We start from the raw sequence: 16,104 nt of genomic DNA on the forward strand, positions 1-16,104 counted from the left end.
CGCCGAGTGCTGCGCGGCGCGGAATCGATGACCGTGATTTGCACGAACGTCTGCGCGAAAAAAATATAATTAGATTGATTTACGCGAGAAAATTCCCCGTTTATATACATCTTCCTGAGTGTGGGAAGAATATTATGGTTTGAGACTTTTAAATACGTCTGTGAATATATTAGGAATCCTTTAAGTATACTTGTATTTGCTGATTTCACGTGGTAAATAAATTAATAGATGATTAAGTTGAGAAATGGATTTAGACACATGAAAACTAATTCCGTCACAACTTGAATTGGACACACACAGGTCGTTCCAAACTGTGTACAAAAATTAAAATTTGCTTAATAAAAAGCTTAAAAGTTGTTAATTAATAGCGTAATTAAGTAGTGTTCAATATTCATAAGTGTTCTAATTCAAAGCCGTGTTGTATTCCAATACAGCTCACACAGCAAACGGAATTCGAACACGTAGATGACGGCATTACGTATCAGTAGAATTTGAAGTGCGGACGGAATACGCCTCTTCACGTGCCGAATATTGCCACACACAGTGATGGAATATAGGGATTTGGTAGGTTTGCATTCTAAAGGCTTTTAAATAAATATGGCAACATTTTGTGACGTTTTGTTGTTGCTGACATGTAGTGCGGTGTTTTGAGAGTCACATAAAGCAAACAGAACTTGAGTAACGCATACGGTTATTTTATTATAGTTTTTCATTTCTCGATGCATCCTTAATGTGACCGAATATACCGCGTTTACCCTAATCAGAGCAAGTAAAAGTGAGTTAGAGAGTCAAAGATGTAAACAAACAATTTTGGCAAACTAAAATATTTAAACACTAATGAACAGGAACCATGAAATAATATTTTTACTTTATTCTATAATTTTTTATTGTAGCTCTGTGTATATTATAGGGAAATTAATCCTTTCTTATCTGTAACCCATGGTGCAGAGGGTGGATGCAGTGTCGCCAATATATGGGTTTTTAAGCCCTAAGTGTTGCCTGGTAATTTTAAGATGCATCGCCAGGTAATTTTAAGATGCGTCGCCGGGTAATTTTTAATGAAAAGCCATTTACGCTGAGTAATGGAAAACTATTTACAAGCCACAAACTTATTTACAAGGTTGCATGCATGTGTTACCCCAAATAACTAATTTTACCCTAAAAACAGTCCAATTGTACAGCAAGTGTCAACTGAACATGGGATAATGCAGTCTGACCGCTCTAATGTGACCGCAACTACATAATCGTGAACTTGATATTTACATTTTTTTGACAGGAACTCATCGCAACTGATTTCCGGACATGCTTCACTGCATACTGATCAATGCAACATACCGGAAACCTTACTTTTTTTAAATAGTTGGCCAAAGACTGACAAATATATTAAATGAAAGAATTTCAATCTAAATGTGTCGGCAAGATCTTCTGAAGGCATAAATTTCGCTACTGAAGCGTCGCCAAAGATCTTGCAATATTCATTCACTCTCTGCATAGTGGTCTGTAACTAGATTTTTTTTAACTGAACCAAATTCCAAAATACACAACTTTGTAAGTGCAAGATTTCCAATTCAATGAAGAAAAAGTGGTTTGGAATTATAGACCTAATATTTTAGAAAAAGGTAGGATTATTCTAAGTCTGCTTGTATTCCTCCTGAGCTCCTCTTCAGATAGGAATTATATATCCAATTTTTTCATAAAATTTAATATGAATTATCCTAAGGTGCCCTGGTGCAGAGAGTTAGTGAATATTTGAAGATCTAGCTGTACCTTAGCAGCACATAGTCTGGCCAAGATATGGTAGTTTTGCTAACATGTTTAAATATATACCTCTTTATCTGTACCGTAAACTGGGGTAACTTTGACCACTTTTTTTTCAAAATGATGCAATTTTTTTACTAGATAAGTTAAACTTAAATTGAAACATGCAAAATACAGGTCTATACTCTAGCTTTACTCACCATAAATTGCTGGCTCCTGCCTCTCATAGTTTTGATGTAATTTAAAAAAAAGTGATGGTCTTTGTTACTGCAGCTCTTGGGTTTTTTTTGACCGGGTGGTAAAATCAATTTTATTTTTTAGTAAAATAACTCCAAATAACTCCATGCATTGTAGTAGAACTCTTCTAGTTACATATGCAAAAGAAAATTTTAGGAAAGTGTCATAGTTTGCAAATGGGGGGCGCTGCCCCCAAATGGGCAAAATGTGACCATCTAATGGCAGCCATGACGGGGTAACATTGACCGGTTTGGAAATTAAGTTAAAATTACCATATATAAGACTCTGTAGAGTCTGAAACATGAAGAAAAAAACATTAATAGGTGTATCAAACATAAAATATGTTGTATAGATACCTATGGTAATTTTAACTTAATTTCCAAGCCGGTCAATGTTCCCCGTCAGGGCTGCCATTAGGTGGTCAAAGTTACCCCATTGGGGGGCGGCGCCCCCCATTTGCAAACTATGACACTTTTCTAAAATTTGTCTTTTGCATATGTAACTAGAAGAGTTCTACTACAATGCATCAAAACCTGGAGTTATTTTACCAAAAAATAAGAAAATTGGAGGGGGTACTCCGACAGGCTTTAAATAATAGCTCTTTTTCGTGGGTCACATTTTTAATTTTTTAACCTATTAGATATGCAAACTTTTCAAATCTTTCTATTGTGTTACGTAGCCTCAGTATTAGGCCTTTGATGGCCATTGACAAAATTTTTCTATGTTGAATCGTTTTTGAGTTTTGGGGGTGTTTGTTAAAAAAACAAAAAGTGGTCAAAGTTACCCCGTCGGTCAAAGTAACCCCAATTTACGGTATATTTTGCAAGAAATATTGATGATTTAGGTATCTCTGATTCTCTGGCAACAAATCCTAAATAATAGTCAAAATTTGGGTACCAAAACCCTGATCATGTTCATGGCTAAGTCCTGCAGTACTTCCTTGATTATCTCTCTTTAGCTTGGCATTCATTAGTTTTTGTAGGAAGTCTTCAAATTCATCCTCTGTGAAATGCACGAGATCCCTTAAGTTTGTAATCCTTCATTATTCATAGTTAGTTCCTATTTTTCAGGTACATATGGGACAGTTTTCAAGGCAAAGAATCGGGAAACCCAAGAAATTGTGGCTTTGAAAAGAGTACGCCTGAACACAGATGATACTGTAAGTTTACAATTAATATTTTTCTTATTGAATAGTTGAGTTTATTTCTATACCTCAAAAACTTGTCACATTTGTTTGTTATTAACCAGCAGATTTGTCTGGTAGTGCGTGGGTTTGATAATTCCTACAACTTTGCAATACCAATCCTATCATTCCTGTAATCCCTAATCCTTTCAAAAACAATAAAGCTTATATATGTATTTTAACTGAATAAAGACCCCTCCAAACACAAATTTTACTATAAAGACAGGACTTCCAATCATCTTTCATTTCAAAATATGGAAAAAACTGTTCATGTTTTTTTAACTTAATTTATATGTAGCAACTTAGAAAATCTATTTTCAAATTTTGATTTAATCCTTTCTTCCTTTTCCTCCAATCTTTTCCTATTCTCCCTCACAGATTGAAATTTCATATTCTGCTAATATCCCATCATAATTAGTACTATTGTGGATATGCACGTGAAAACTGTCTACATATTTGTGATAACTAGCTTGAAAAACACACAAAATTTGACAAATGTGTACATTTATGTCGTCTCTAAATATATACGTAGTATTAAATACAATTGGTTCTAGATATGTTTATAAAAAATTCCTATCTTAAAGCACATTTTTTATTAATAAACTGGCTCTTGTGAATTATGACTCTTTCTCCAGGTGGGTAGTAGTATTCAGTATAGAATTCAAAGTTAAAACCTGATATTTCTGCATCACCTTCATCATTTGTTAAAAATATCGGATCTGAAGCACTAGAAATCTCTCCCCGACTACTACTACTACAACTACTTGTTAAAAATATATGAAAATTTAGAACCTTGTGATCTATTTTCTTGAGTCACTCTAAATTGTTTTCATTACAGAATCTAATTTTTGATTGCTAAATAAATCTTTGAGATAATTATTTTGATTTTTTCAGCTGAGTTAAATATAATGCCTTAGCTTTAGCACCTGAATGCAATCCAGAAATCACTAGTCTCAAATTCAGTGACAATGGAAGTACCTATACTGCAACTTATCAGTGTGAAATTCAATTGCTAAATCAAACTCGTATTACCTCAGAATTAAAAATGTTCACATAATTTTCCAGGGCATCCCTGCCTCAGCATTAAGAGAAATTGGCTTCCTGAAAGAGCTTCATCACAAGAATATCATCTGCCTGATGGATGTCCTCTTGAATCCTAATGATCACCGTCTCACTCTGATCTTTGAGCATTGTGACCAGGACCTCAAGAAATACTTTGACTGTCTAAATGGGGAAATAGATCCTGATATTGTCAAGAGCTTTATGTGAGTTTTACGATTTCACTAGAAATGGTTTTGAATATTTTCGAGCCTAATTTTGAAATAGTTACTTTGATTCTCAATAGCTTATTTGTGGCTAAAAATGAATCTATATGACCCTTTAGGTTTCAACTGCTTCGTGGTCTTGACTTCTGCCACAGCCGCAACATCCTCCACAGAGACTTGAAACCTCAGAATCTCCTCATCAACAAAGTAATTTCTTGACTTATGTATTCTGTTGCCCATATTGCTTGGTATCTCTATGTTTATCATAAATAAGAGATCTTTGTCAAAAAACATTGCTGGATGTTAGAATTTCATTCCTACATTCCAGAATAACGAGCTGAAGTTAGCTGATTTTGGGCTGGCCCGTGCATTTGGCATCCCTGTGCGCTGCTACTCTTCAGAAATGGTCACGCTCTGGTACAGACCTCCAGATGTTCTATTTGGAGCCAATCTTTATAACACAAGCATTGACATGTGGAGTGCTGGCTGCATATTTGCTGAGCTCGCCAATGCTGGTGGGCTAGAGTTCCACTAATATTGAAAGTATGGACAAAATGAAAATAATTGAGTTATTAGAAGTGTGTTATGAAATTTCCTAATAATGATAATTTTGCATTGGTTCAAGGGTTATAAGGGTGAAATTTTATTATAACTTATGGACATTTTTAAAATGAACATTGATTACAAGTGTTCTGTTCTTCCTCTCATGTGAATAAATTGTCTCAAACGAATTCATTCATATCAATTTGGTGCGTTTCTATTTGTACTTCATGCAACCCTATGAGATCATGAATGCCAATTCTACTAATGTTAAAATTAGTGCTTCATCGATAGTTTTCTTTAACACTGTCCCATGTCTTCAGGCCGACCACTCTTTCCTGGTAATGATGAAGACGATCAACTGAAGCGAATATTTAAGCTGCTGGGGACACCCACGCCAGAGACGTGGCCAGGCATGAGCAGCCTACCCGACTACCGCCCCATGCCCCACTACCCCGTCACCATCAGCTTCAGTCAACTCTGTCCCAAGCTCAACGCTAAGGGCAGAGACGTACTACAGGTATACATCTGAGGTTACATGTGAGAAAATGACGTGCTGTGATGGTGGAAATTCTGATTGAGGGAGATGAGAATAATAGAGTGGGGTTATGAGTGAACAAGCAAAGAATGCATTGCTAAATTTGCTATCATCGTGGGTTTGTTTGTGGGAGCAACTTTGGATGTGATTAAGAGTGTAATGAGGTATTTGGAGATTTTGTGGAGCCTGAGAGAGACAAAGGAAACCGAGTTGATTAGGCCGAATGTTTGTACTGTTGTTCCGTTTTTTATGATGCTTATCGATGTTTATTATAGAACATATTTTAGTGTCTTAGGATATTGGTATGAATACATTTTTAAGCGAAATATTTTAGATTCCTTGGGAGACGGCAATTGCAGAATTTTTATTAAATGCAATTGTATTGCATAGGTGACCGTCCTAAAGGTCTGACAAGAGGTTGGCACGCCTCTCAGTTCCAATTCAAATACTGGCTTTATTTTTTTACGAGATACTAGTATTGCACCCTGAATTTAAAGCTTGCTTCTTGTCACATAACATTCTCTGTTTAATATCATATTTCCATTGCTTGGCAGCGACTCCTGGTGTGCTGTCCAGACCTGCGCATAAGCGCTGACGACGCCATGTGCTTCCCCTACTTTGCCGACGTGCCTGCCAGCGTTCGCAGTGCGGCGTAGCGACGCTAAATATTCTAGTTCACCTCAACACTGTTATTTATTCATACTCATGTCTTTATGTTATGCTCTTATTACGAAAATAGTAATTCGTGAGTTTACTATCTGTAATTTCGTAATTATAATGGCATGGCTGATTGCTCCATGAAACGAGTTCCTAATTTGTTCGTACTTTTAAATAGTTTCGAAAGTTCATCTAAGTTTATAAACTATTTCCAAGTACTTATGTCGGCTGTCAATGTTCTAAGAGCACTCTAGTTGCCATCAGTCTGAAGATGAAGAGCTTGTTGCCACTTGTCCTAAAACATCCATTAAAATATTTCCACGAAATTCTGATACTTGTTTCTTAAGTTTGTGTTAAAATTTCTGTTATAACACAGAAATAAGTTCGTTTTGAATTAATGGAAATTTCTAGTGGTTATTTATGACCATTTGTTTAATGCTATTCATAACATTTCAAATAAGGACTTGGAAGTGTACCTGATTATTGATAATTGTTTTGAAATTTTAAGCTAATAATTACCTGTACATTTTTTTTATCCTTGATGCCAAAGTACGTAATTACAGTGGTATTTTAATACCCTTGTTGACATGGCTAACAAAAAAGCTTCGTTGCTGCAGGGGTGAGAAGTTGGTTCTCATAGGGTGTCTGGACAAGCCCTCAGGTCCCCAGTCCTGGACACTAGATTCTTCATTCGTTATAGACCCTTCATTTGTTAAAATAATATTTTAGCTTTAAAAGTTTTTCATGGCCATGTTGAGCTTACGGTCGTACCTTCACTTAAAAAGTTTATTTGATTTTTACTGCGCTAGGTAGTTTGTGAAAAATATTTGTTAAATTAAAAAAAAGTTTGATAGTTTATTTTATTGGTGCGTATTAATTTTGAAAATGAATCAAAGTAGCAACGGATGAGTTAAGCTTGACTAAATTTTTATTTTATTCGTTACAAATTTGTATCGATTAAATGTGCCTGCATAAAACAACTGTTGTTATTTTTGTATCGAAACTACTTGATTAGCAACTTCCGACATCAAATGTTGAAGGTTGAAGGTAATTGTTTACAATTTATTCCTTCTTGAAAAGTGCTCCCACCGAAACTTATTTATATTATTTAGCAATCCCAAAATTTCTTATTTATTTACCTGAAAATTAAGATAAGTTATTTGTCAAAATGGGCTCAACTTGACGGCAATGCTCTTAACTGCTCAGCATTAAGACTGCTCTTCATGAACAAGAATCATCGGTGATTTTAATTACTTGTTGGTCACGACTCGCAGTCAGAAACGATGCAGCGGTACGAGAAGCTCGAAAAAATCGGCGAAGGTGAGAAGATAAACCTGTGTTATGAATGTCGTGCAGCAAAAATGGTTTTGCATGCCTTATTTTTCATGAATATGTTACTCAGGATAATTTCTAAAAAAAACAGTTTCCTAAGGAATATTAATTACAAGAATTTATATTTTTATGCTAGCACAACCATGTCATCACACTACGTCGCGGGCAGGTGCGCTTCCCTGATAACAAGAGTACATTGCGGTCCAAGCTTCAATCTCGGCCGATTGGCTTGAGTAAAAATTCCACACGAGCTGAGGTGGCACAACTGCTCTTTCTAGCGAAGGCAGAGTTATTTTTTTGCATTAGCCGGCCTACGAATTCTAACGTGCCTACGACGACCCGATACGCTCTCTGCCCATTAATTGTGATTATTTGATATCTGTAGTATTCCTGGGCAGACGAGATGCTGGCCGATCAAACACGGTGTTGCCCGTTTTGCAAAGTCGACCGAACCCACAACATGCCGTGAAAGCGACAATAAAAGCTATATCTGAGCGTACTAATGATACCGTAGGAACTAACGTGTCGAGGACGTCGTGTTCGGTGTCAGACGTGTTCGGTCAATCGTAGCTCTCCTGAGCAGTTGCATGAAACGTGCAAGTCACCACTAGGCAGCGATATGCCTTCGATTTCAAATGGCTTGCGTGTTCGTTTACAAAATATTGCAAAACAATTTCTTTATACAAAATTTTGTTGATAATATGACTATATTGTTGAGTTTCGATAATTATATATTTTTGCTTGCTGTGTCCGGGTGGTGTAAAATTCATTCTTGCCGTCTTGCGTAGGCTAACAGTGTTGGGCTATTCTACTCCCTGCTTCTTTTTGACCTTGTTCGATGAATGTGTTGTTTCTTAGGGCTAACTTGAGCAGCTGTGCTTGTGATTGAGAGTGTGAAGAGATATTTTGATATCCTGTGGAGGCGAGAGAGAGGAGGATAAAACAGTAGTGGAATTTTGTAGACTGGAGAAGGGACCGCGAGGCGAAGATCATGCATCCTGAGTTTGTAATGTTATTTCTCTATTTTTATAGGATGGGTTTCGATTTATAACTGAATAGAGTTTGTCTTTTTCGAATATTGTTGAAAAATTTTTAATTTAAAATATATTAGATGCCTAGGAAGTCACGAATTTTTATTTATGGATCTAGAATAAATGAATATGCCACCGTCCAGTACTGCTCTAACGACCTTAATAGAGGTCGGCGCGCGCCTATTTCCGATTACAACTCTTACACCGAATGGAACTCTTATCGGTAACGTTGTCATTATTATATGTACCGCAGCTTTTAGAACAGATTACCCATCATTATCTAGAATTGGGTGCTGAATCCTCACTCAATCTTCTCGGAACACATCTCACGCGTCAGTAGATAGTCTCTACATTTACCCATGTACCTAATGGTGTTTAATTTTATGTTCGAATAGCAATCAAATTTATTTCCATACTTATACAATCTTCTAAAGTTTACAGAATAGTGCCAAGAGTTTAAATTTAAAACCAACTGATGCGAGAGCCTGTAAAGCTCGTGTAAATACGAATTGCGAATAAGCATCGACACAATCTGTCAAGACAAAACTTCCCTCCACAAAACCACTCGACAGCAACGAAAAACTTGTTCCTGAATCACTAGGCTCCAAGCCATAAAAACGTGCGTGACTCGTATTAAGTGGCGGACGATAAAAAAAGTCAGCAGAAAGGTGTGAGGCTGAGGCCGACGGCACTAAGCATGAAGAAGGTTGACCCACGAGGATTTCCGTCTTTCAGTTCAGCAGCTTTCTTATTATGTCACTGAGATCCAGAAACGTAAACAATCCCGTCATTCCCATGATTGATTGGTTGACTTGTTTGAACGCATTTCGGTGATTGGTTAATGCCTGTGACGTTACTATGATCAGTGACGTCACAGGCGAACAACAACTACATCCGCAAAAATGAGCTTCTCATGGTTCTACCTTATACTAGTTCAACCATGGACTGAACCAACCCAACTTTCTATACTTCTTAGTTCTATGTGCCGTCATCCTAGTGGATGTCCTCCCGGAGGTACACTTCATTCTGTTCACGGACTTGGAGGCTAATTCAGGCCTGAAAATGCTATTAATGTCTCATCGTCGTGTAAATTCTAAGAAGAATGATGTGGCTAGAACAGCCACGAAAAACAATGTACATTATCTGGGGACCCGGGCATGTGGAGATACGTGGAAACGGACGAGGCGGCGGCAGACGAATAAATCAGGTGCATAGACTACTACTGCATCAGCGATCCAAGTGTCTGTAGTCTATGACACGAGCAGTGTTGAAGCGTGGGGAAAGCAATTTGAAATTCATTGCACTTGGAGTACAAGGACTAAAGTTCGTCACCGTCACACCCGCGGTCCTGGCACAGGAGAGTTTCACTGCTGACTGGATAATCCGCATTAGTCTCGACCACAGGAATCTGGCGTAGTAAGTTTCTGTGCTCTAGTGGGACGATAAACTGGTCACCTGATCACTGTTGCATGTCATCGTGTGATGCCTTGCCTGCAGAGAAGCCTAAATAAACTTTTTCCCGAATTAATCCTCGTTCCAATCCTAATCTATAAAATTTTTGGCTCAGATTATTTTTTCGCCCTTCAGTCTCATGTTACACAATAACATCATTGCACTGCAAATAAATCCGAATCAACGCGAATCGACTACCGTACAAAAAGCAGGAAAAGACTGTCCTACTCTGCCTTGGAAAATAGCCTCGTTGGAAATTCGTGTAAGCGGACCAATCTCAATTCGACGACACTCCAAAGAGCCGATGATTTCGTGACTACTTTTCTTAATATGAAAACTTCAAAACTGATTAAAGGATCGTCAGATCATTAATTCTAGTTTATTGCTTTCGTGAGAGAGTTTAATCCAATATTTTTCTGTTGTGTTTAAATACATAGATAGAGAAACATTGGAATGTTAATATTTTTGAAGCCAAGTTCACTCCTAACGCAGTCCTGATGCCCGGCAGGCACGTATGGCACGGTTTTCAAGGCCAAGGACCGCGACACGCAGGCTATCGTGGCGCTCAAACGCGTCCGTCTCGACGACGATGACGAGGTCAGTGTAGAGGAAGAATTCACATATGATGATGAAACTAGTCTTGGAAAATAGTTTTTCTTCTTTACAAATGTGTACATGAGTAATACAAATACCGGTAGTATTTATATTACTCATACATATGACATATGGGGCATCTGAAAAGATGCCCCAAGACATATGAAAGGGCATCTGTGCGTTCCATTGTAGATATCTCAGTATTTCTCTTGACTGTAATATATATAAATGACAATGATGGTGTGAATTCATAAGTTGATTGTATTCTAAATTTAGTGTGGTGCTGCATACGTTCACTCAGGGCGTTCCGTCGTCGGCGCTGCGGGAGATCTGTCTGCTGAAGGAGCTGCACCACAAGAACATCGTGCGGCTCATCGACGTGCTACACTCTGACCGCAAGCTCACCCTCGTGTTCGAACACTGCGACCAGGACCTCAAGAAATACTTCGACTGCCTCAATGGCGAGATCGATCCCGACGTTGTCAAGAGCTTCATGTGCGATCATCTGTATTTAGATTTAATTGTGAATATTAATGTGATATTGTTGTTCGTAGTGTGGTATTGAATATTATTCATTTTCGTAAGCATTTAATAACATTTTCTCTTTGAAGGATTAGTGAAAAAATGTTTGCACTTGCGTTTCTTCTATTAATGTGCCTCGATCAGGTTCCAGTTACTACGTGGGCTGGACTTCTGCCACAACAAAAACATCCTCCACAGAGACCTCAAACCTCAAAATCTGCTCATCAACAAAGTGAGTACCTCTAAAAGGAATTGTTAATCTAACTTTGTGGTTTTAATGACGTTATAACTTTTATTATTATTGCCTTGTGGACCTCTTCAACCCAATCGAATGTTTTTAGCAAACATCGAAGAATTTTTATAAATTTGCCGTTATTTTCAGCATCTAAATAAACCTTTGATTCAAATCACGTGTTGAGGCTTGCTTTAGAGTTTTATGATATAAAATTTATTACTCACATTGTGATCTAACTACTCATGAGCTTCTTAGTTTTCCCTTTGAATTGCGATTTGAAGTTCTTCGTTTCTCATGTACAGCAAAGTAGTTCACTCGCACTGACCATTTCTAAATGGATGAACCATATAAGGTTGACCCACGCTTCGAGAAATTTTGACATCGTACTGCACATCTCCGATGTGACATCGAAAGTATCAAAAACGTAAACAAATGACGTGAGTGTCGCCAAACACGCGTTAGAAGTGTCTGTTTTGAACTAATTAAAAAAATTTCCTTTTCAAATTTCGTAAAAATTCTCCCATAGTTGCAACAAGCCTTGTTCATATCCATAATAGCAAAATAAACTATTTCTGTCGTACGGGAAATAAATAAGTGGAAAATAAAATCTCCGGGGGCTGACCGATCAACTTAATTAGTGCTTTGATAATGGCTGCCATTTCTCTGATCATCCGTATGATGATGTAAAAATGGAAAGCGTCTTAAAACTAATTCCGTTTTTGTCGGGTGAATGGATTTTGCATCTCTTTGATTGATATTATTCACAGTTTTTACCCTTTGGATGCAACTTCTCTTTATTAACCCTCTACCGCCTGACACGAGTAACAAGAGCAATATTGTCATACAAGCCTACCCAAAAAAGATACGTTGGGGAAAGTAAACCAGCATTAGAGTGAAAACTTGAAACGGCAAAAATCACAGAGATGCAAGAATACAAGCTCGCCAAGAACGTGATATTTAGAGGGGTAGTTCACTTTTTATGACGTTCAGCCTAATGGCCGCCATTAACTTATTTAACAACCGTTAAAAAGCAGTTCACTCGGTTGGTTTATTTTCCATTTATTTCATTAACCGCACGTAATAATTGCATTTTGATACTGTCAATGTGTTTAGCAATACTAGATGATATTGTGAAGACTTTTCCAGAGGATTCGAGGAGGTCAGTTGTTCATAAAGTTAGTTCAAAGAAGCCACTCTTGAATATAGTTAGTGAGCAATATTTACGTTATGAGGTGCGTATGGCGTCACCTGCGGAACAATACTACACGACATCCGCAAGGCTAATCATTTCTGAGCTCTATGCAACAATAGAAACTGTATTCCCATGAGAAATGGGATGATAACAATCACTCTTTTTATTCTAAGAACGGAGAGTTGAAGTTGGCCGACTTCGGTTTAGCTCGCGCGTTTGGCATCCCAGTGCGGTGCTACTCTGCCGAGGTTGTCACGCTGTGGTACCGACCTCCTGATGTCCTCTTCGGAGCCAAGCTCTACAACACGAGCATCGACATGTGGAGCGCTGGCTGCATATTTGCTGAGCTCGCCAATGCTGGTATGATAATCCGGACACAAGAGACCAGGGGCCATACTTTCAAAACTCGCTAAGTTAACGCAAGTATTTACACTCTATTTTCTTGTCTATGATTGGTGGATTTTGCTTGAAAGGCCGTCAATGATTGGTTAATGAACTTACGATCTCTTAATTTTTTTGAAAGTATGGCCCCTGAAGCCTAAGCAACGTCAATTTTTAAAACCATTTCATTGCGTGGATATTAACTTTTTCTTCATAATTTTTATGGAGCTGATTTGTCGTTTGACTTTTATGCTTTCTCATAATAATGAGCCTTGTCTTACAATTTTATAATACAAACGTAGATTGAAATAATTTTTTCAAAGGTGCTTTGCATGGAATGGAAGTGATTCAAATTTACTTAATATTATAATACAAAACATAGCTTTCCGAGAAATCAGAAGTTGAGAATGGGTTTAAAAATTCTGAGCAGTTAGAAGCTGGATGCGGCTTTGCTGATATAATTTGAGGGACTGCATACCTTGAGAACGAGATTTTGTAGGCGCGTCGAGGCATGGAAACATTCTATTCGGTATGAAACGGGCCAGTCTAGTATTGAAGTAAGTCAAGGACGATTGCGGTCGAGTCAAGGACGGTTGAGTACATTGGCAGAATTTCAGCACTTGGAGTATGTAAGGCGATGCCGCCATGAATCTACAGCGCCTGGGGAATGTTGTTGAAGAAGGCACCTTTTGGTGGCAGCAATCAACTCGGTGCCACTACCTTGTTCGGTTGAGTGACGTGTAGCGACTAATTAGATGTAGTGAACAGGAGCAGCGAAGTTTGCTTTAGTGACAGTAAAATCAAGTTCAGACCAGTACCGAAGAGCAACAAATATTCTTTTAATGCTGGAAACCAAGCCAATGCCAAATCCATACCACATTCAAGGGCTACATCACAGATAAACGTGTTATGGTGAATAGGAAGATAGAAAGATGTTAAGAATCAAATATTGAACTTAGAATTTATTCGGATGTCTTTTTTCTATGCTAGTAAATTTGTTCATGTTAGGATGCGAACTTGTTTCCCCAGTACCTATAGTTTTATTACATTGTAAGATAAGAGATACATTTAAAGAAATGTTTCATTACAACGCTCTCTTTGTACTATTCTTGCCCTGGCCTGAGCATAGGAGTCGCTTGGGAAAGAATCAAATGCTGCCAGTAAGAAATAACGAACACTAGCAATAAAATAAAACTTTTAATTTTGAAAATTTTCATAGGCAATAAAATAAAACTTTTAACTTTTAAAATTTTCATAGGAATTTGTAAGACAACTATGCGTCATAATGATATTTGCATACTTGTTATTCTAGGCCGCCCCTTGCTGCCTGGTGGTGATGTGGACGATCAGCTGAAGCGAATATTCAAGCTGCTGGGGACACCAACGGAGGAGACTTGGCCAGGCATGAGCAGCCTGCCTGACTACCGCCCTCTGCCCCACTACCCCGTCACCATCAGCCTAAGTCAGCTCTGTCCCAAGCTCAACGCTAAGGGCAGAGACGTTCTGCAGGTATGAGCATCTTGAGGCCTAAGAAAAGTGACGTCCATCGGTACTTAATTTGTAAAATAAATTTACTCTTTACCCCTATTGTGAACTCGAGTGCAGCAACAATTCTTTATTGGAAATTTTAGTTTTGAATAATTATCAGGTACAAATTCAATTTTGGTTTTATTTCCATTAATAAAATCTGTTCACAAAAGACCTTACTTCGGAAATAAGTTGATTGTTTGGTAACATTTTGACTGTGTGCAGCGTTTGCTGGTGTGCAACCCGATGCAGCGCATGAACGCCGCCGACGCCATGAATCATCCATACTTCGACGACCTACCGTCCTGCGTCAGGAGTTGAGACAAACTCACCACTTATTTATTCTTTCCTATGCCTTAAAATATTTTTATGATGTTTTTATATTGGTCTATTACTTGTTCATGACACAATTAGAGAATCGAACGCCGTCTTGGGCTTGAACGTATCTATCAAAACATTATTTTATGGTAAACCTATTTCGTGGATTTGACGGTTCTATAATCTTGGAACAGCAACATTTATGAGGTGTCATCTGCAACATATTTTTTTCAAATGATATAGATTGAACTTTTCTAACGAAATTTGCTAAACATTGATGCATATTTTTCAGCAAAAAAAAAAAAAAACCAGCTCCACTCATGGAAAAGCCTTTGTGATGCAAAAAAACAATTGAATTAAAGATGAAATTAAGTACCTACTTTTCATGGCTGATAATGAAACTGGGGAAAAAAGGTCCATTTCGTATCATTTGATTTTCAATAAGTTGCAATACATCGAAAGATAGTTCAGTTTTTTCTAAAAGAAAACGGTAATTAGTATTGATGATTCGTGCACCTAATGCTTCAATGATAAATATTGTCTTTATTTTTTGTTAATAACTTATACCATTTCCAATCGGTCTCTGAGACAGTAAATTTGCAAATCCTGGAAGAACTCAAGAATTGCATAATATGGGATGGTCCAAAATGGGTCCCGAATTTTGCATCATAACAACAACAATCGATTGCCAAAGATATTTGATCTCTTTTATTTATTTACTTATCTAGTCTCTAAGGTTAAGATTTCACTATGGTTAAGGATCGATCTCTTATTTATTTAAGTATCTAGTCACTAAGGCTAAGGTTTTCACATCCAATGATAAATCTGACATACTCTTGCATTGTGTCCTCAGATTTTTAAGTAAAGAGTCAACGTTAATTAGGCCCGAGTTTAATTTACAGTCAACTCACCTCTTAAAGTATCGAATATTAGTCTAATCTCGATTCATTTTGCACTAAAACCTATGAGTAGACGACGCAGCATTTTTTTCGGTGAATCAGTCATGTACGAATGAAAAATTTCAGTCGAGAATAATTACAATCAAACTTGATATCAATTGTTCCTTGGATTGGAATACGATCTTTATCAAAAGAACAGTTATTCATACTTGGAGTACAAGTGTTCCAAAATTTTAATAACTCGCGGTTTTTCTTCTCATTCAATCCGTAGGAATATTTTGTTGAGAGTCTAAAGACATTGAAGATAAAATGATATAATCTAAAATTATCAAGTATGAACTGGCTGCAGACGTTGGCATGGAAACTATTTACGTCGCGGACTATTGAGCAGTTAATTCGGCATTTTGTTATTTAGAACAAATATAAGTTTTCTACTGAAAAAA

General features: G+C 37.4%; 2 protein-coding genes across 2 annotated transcripts; both read left to right on the plus strand.

Annotated features, from left to right (window-relative positions):
* Positions 1–3,065: 3,065 nt before the first annotated feature.
* Positions 3,066–6,982, plus strand: LOC108674537 (cyclin-dependent-like kinase 5; the record flags this gene model as incomplete). The annotated part of the gene is given in 6 exon segments (XM_018162499.2): positions 3,066–3,154; positions 4,244–4,443; positions 4,563–4,650; positions 4,772–4,958; positions 5,307–5,503; positions 6,076–6,982. Coding segments are annotated over 6 exon segments (863 nt in total), but the record flags the coding sequence as incomplete, so codon positions are not given.
* Positions 6,983–7,064: 82 nt separating this feature from the next.
* On the plus strand, positions 7,065–15,641 carry LOC108674536 (cyclin-dependent-like kinase 5). Its single transcript, XM_018162498.2, has 7 exons — positions 7,065–7,498; positions 10,502–10,590; positions 10,889–11,082; positions 11,254–11,341; positions 12,710–12,896; positions 14,230–14,426; positions 14,670–15,641. The coding sequence occupies exons 1-7, from the start codon at positions 7,462–7,464 to the stop codon at positions 14,763–14,765; spliced, it is 888 nt and encodes a 295-aa protein (XP_018017987.1). The 5' UTR covers positions 7,065–7,461; the 3' UTR covers positions 14,766–15,641.
* The last annotated feature ends 463 nt before the right edge of the window (positions 15,642–16,104 follow it).

This window comes from Hyalella azteca, unplaced genomic scaffold (assembly GCF_000764305.2).
Source record: "Hyalella azteca isolate HAZT.00-mixed unplaced genomic scaffold, Hazt_2.0.2 contig11104, whole genome shotgun sequence".
NCBI lineage: Eukaryota > Metazoa > Arthropoda > Malacostraca > Amphipoda > Hyalellidae > Hyalella > Hyalella azteca.